Source organism: Gekko japonicus, unplaced genomic scaffold, assembly GCF_001447785.1.
Source record: "Gekko japonicus isolate JY-2015 unplaced genomic scaffold, Gekko_japonicus_V1.1 scaffold62, whole genome shotgun sequence".
Lineage (NCBI taxonomy): Eukaryota > Metazoa > Chordata > Lepidosauria > Squamata > Gekkonidae > Gekko > Gekko japonicus.
The window spans coordinates 1,576,707-1,580,625 of NW_015166419.1; the positions used below are offsets into that span (position 1 = coordinate 1,576,707).

General features: G+C 45.8%; 1 protein-coding gene across 1 annotated transcript in view; it reads right to left on the reverse strand.

Annotated features, from left to right (window-relative positions):
• Positions 1-366: 366 nt before the first annotated feature.
• Positions 367-3,919, reverse strand: part of SLC30A2 (solute carrier family 30 (zinc transporter), member 2) — a 19,951-nt gene continuing 16,398 nt past the window's right edge. The window contains exons 7-8 of the mRNA XM_015411650.1: positions 3,215-3,349; positions 367-705 (exon numbers count right to left, since the gene is read on the reverse strand). Coding sequence (XP_015267136.1) covers positions 560-705; positions 3,215-3,349 — 281 coding nt within the window. The 3' untranslated portion in view covers positions 367-559. The remainder of the gene's footprint in view (positions 706-3,214; positions 3,350-3,919) is intronic.

Consider the following 3,919-nt stretch of genomic DNA (forward strand, 5'->3'; position numbering starts at 1 on the left):
CACAGGTTGGAAGGCCCTGCCTTTGAGAACACTGAAAAACCAGGAGCTCCAAAATTAATATAATTTCTATGATCAGATAGAAGGCACAAAAAGCGAGACCTGTGAGAACGACTATGAAAACAAGCTCAAGTGGAAAGGAAGCTTCAGATATGGCTCATAAACTAATTTAAAAATGCTGCCATTACATGGAATCGAGCCAGCAACAGATAACAATCAGTTTAAAACAACAATGAGAAAGGGGCCAAAGCCACAGCAAAGTCAACAAACAGACCAACAGATTCCACTGTTTTAATTGCAGGCAATTAAAAAATGACATTTTCTGAACAGGATGAAAAAGAGACATCAATGAACAAACAGGAGGAGGAGGAAGGGGACAAAAAAAGAGAAAGAGATGACGGTTCCTTAAAATGCAGAATTCAGTGGAAAACAATCACATTGCACAAGTCTCAAACACCCCTTTGGCAATCCCAGACCGTTCCACGGCCACAACTGGCCTAGAGAAGACTATAGAATTTTAAAGCCACAGCAGGTCTAAGGTACTCTCCCTGGTGGGCACCTGTCAGTCCAAGGGGCTCTGGCATTGCTGACAATCGTTCATGTCCTCAGAATAGTTCTCTATCTGGATGGTAGTGGTGTGGAAGTTGAAGGCCTCTTGCAGCCGGGAACTGGCTTCCTTCAAGATGGCCTGGGCTCCTGCGTCCTCATCTGGGAAGCAAGTAGAGGAAAAAAGGAAGATGGAGATGATACAGTATACAGAGTTGAGCGTTTGATGGGTTAGGAGAGCGATATTTCCTTCTTCTCACCCAGAGCCAGCCACTCCAGGAGGCGAAACAAGGTTGCCACCTCAGACCACGAATCTGGGGGGGCTATTTATTTATTTAAAATAAATATTAGCCTCCTCTTCAGAGACCTGCTAAAGGTGGCTTACAAAATAAAAACCATAAAAAGAAAAGCATTAAAGTTAACCACCATTTAAAAACAGACAATAAAGCCTCAAAGTATAAACGTGCTTGGAGACCTGAACCATTAAACATTTGGTAGCTGGAATTATCCTTGTAACAGACCTCAGGCTAGAAGCAGATTGTAGAAACAATTAAAAAATCACACACACCCCTTTGTTAAAAGTCTGGGTAAAAAGAAATGCTTTGGCATGGTGCCTAAAAGAGAGTAGGCTAGGCTCCAGGAAAGATTCAAGGCAGAGGGCATTCCACAGGCAAGGGGCCACCACTGAAAAAGCCCTGTCTCTGGTCACTACCCACTCACGTTTGCAGGTACCGTGTTTCCCCCAAAATAAGACACTGTCATATATTTATTTTTTCTCAAGAAGACACACTGCGGCTTATACCACAAATGCCTAGAAATCCTGCTAGGGCTTATTTTGGGGGTAGGTCTTATTTTCGGGAAAACAGGGTAGGAGCAGAGAGAGTAAGACTTGAGAAGAGGATCTATTAACAGCTGCAGACTAGTCCACTGTGGATCCAAATCACAGGGAAGTGCTCTTGCCCAAGCTCCACTGAAAGGAAACAGGAGCTCTGCTTGTGACGTTAGAAACAGCATCATCCAATCTTTCTGGACAGTTTCACAAGACTGCCAGCAGATGGAAATACCCCCTTTAAAAAGGAAGTAGCTTTGATGAAAGGACTGCACGTGATGAGTTCAGGAACTGCAGGCTGGATCCTACCCAACATGTGCGAAAACCACGCAGATCCTCATTCCACAGCTACAAGCTCCTTTGCTCTCCTTCCCACCGTTTCTTCCAGGAGAAGCAGTGCTGTATAATGATTTAGTGTTAGACTAGGATCTGACAAGCTAAAATTCAAAAGCCCCACTCTGATATGAGGCTCAGGGGGTGATCTTGAGCCAGTCAGTCTCTTTCAACCTAGCCTACCTCATAGGGCTCTTGTGAGGGCAGAATGGAAAAGGAAGAGCACCTGATATGTATTGGGAGCTCCTTGGAGGAAGGGGAATATAAACTGGACTAGATATGTAGGGTTCTTCAGGGAGGGGGGGGTGACCTTCCTGGTGAAAGATCTGCCGTAGCAAACCATCTCATGCCCAGGCACCTCTAACACCCTTCTCTTGAAGAATGTTCTTTATTATTTAATTTATTTAGATATGGAGACCCAAAGCAGCTTGCAGCATCATTCTTCCCTCCGCCCATTGACCCTTACAACAGTCCTGTGAATTAGGCTAGGCCGGGAGTGTGTGACTGGCCCAAGGTCACCCAGCCAACTACCATGGCAGAATGGGGGGATTTGAACCTGGGTCTCCCAGATTCTAGTCTGACTCTCTAACCACTATACCACACTGGCTGTCTTATCACCATACTGCTTCCTAGCATGATCAATTTTCAGGGGCCAGAACAGAATTTGTACTTGGGGCCATTTCCATATCTCCACTCCTTCTTCCACTGGCCTAACGTTCAGCTATATCACGTGAACTCTTGGAAGAAGAAATATACATTTTTATTCTCAGAAGGAATGAGGGAGAGGGGGCGGGCAGGCAGGCACGTGCACAGCTTGGTGTGAGCAATTTCCAAGCACCTCTGAGCACCCGCATCAGGTTTCCAATACACCCTTCCTCTACACAGTCCTATCTGCAGTTTTATAAAACAATAGTAGGAGCATTGGGGGAAAAACTGTTGAGGTCCATGTAATCCCAACTATACGTCAAGCCTGTCAACCTACCTATAAAATGCAAATTGTAGACTTGAGCAGCCTCAACTTGCCTCAGAGCACAGCAGGAAAGGGAGAGGAGGATTAACCCTTCATCTTCCACTTAGTTTTGCTCATCTAATTAGCTCCCAGCTCTGCTACCATTTTCAAGGGGGAGAAAGACATGTAGTTTTAAAAATGTGGGTTTTTTAACATTCACACTGCTAATAACTAAGCAGCAAATCCAGTCTTGATTATAAAGACTGACTGGAGATTGAAGGGTTAAACAGCCCTTCTGCACCCAGCCTTGATGGGGTTAACTGGGGTTGCAATTTGCATTTTAGAAACAGAGGAAGATGCACAATCTCGGCCTCCTCTGTTTTTGCTCTAGGTCCCGGGATCAGCTTGGTGGGCCCTTCCAATAACTTTGGACAGGTGCCTGACCCCTCCAGCACCAGATGCCAGCAGTGCTTACTCACCCCTTCCTGGAGACCCAATCCAAGGATCATGGCAGCTATACCTAGTAAGCCCCAAATCTGCAGCTTGGAGATCCAACTTACTGATTGCAATGTGAACCGACAAGACTGGCTGAGACACAGTTAGGGCCCAGATGTGGAGACTGTGAAGGGCTTTCACGCCACTTATTGACAGCAGGATTGTTTTCACGTCATTAAAATCCACGCCCTTGGGGGTGCCTGCAGAAAATCAAAAGATGCCAGTTAGATGCCAGCACCTGGAGGTGGCGGACACTAGAGGGAGCTCCACAGTCCAACTTGCTTCTCTTCCCTCAAGCAAAAACATGTTAATATGTTGTTAAAGGCTTTCACGGCTGGAGTTCATTAGTTGTAGATTTTCCGGGCTGTGTGGCCGTGGTCTTGGCATTGTAGGACCTGACATTTCGCCAGCAGCTGTGACTGGCATCCTCAGAGATATAACACAGAAAGATGGGAGTACTCTCTACTTCAAAATGAGAAGAAAACCGGTAGGCCTACCATTTTTCTCCTCACCTTGACACAGAGAGTACTCCATCTTTCTGTGTTATACCTCTGAGGATGCCAGTCACAGCTGCTGGCGAAACGTCAGGTACTACAATGCCAAGACCACAGCCATACAGCCCGGAAAATCTACAACAACCAAAAAACATGTCAGTTTGGTCAAATAGTTCTCCCAAGAGCTCTGTTTCTCAGGTGAAATTTCAAGCCCCACTCTACTATCTTGCCCTCTGAATTTTGCATCCAAAGGAAACTACAGTTGCCAACAACCGG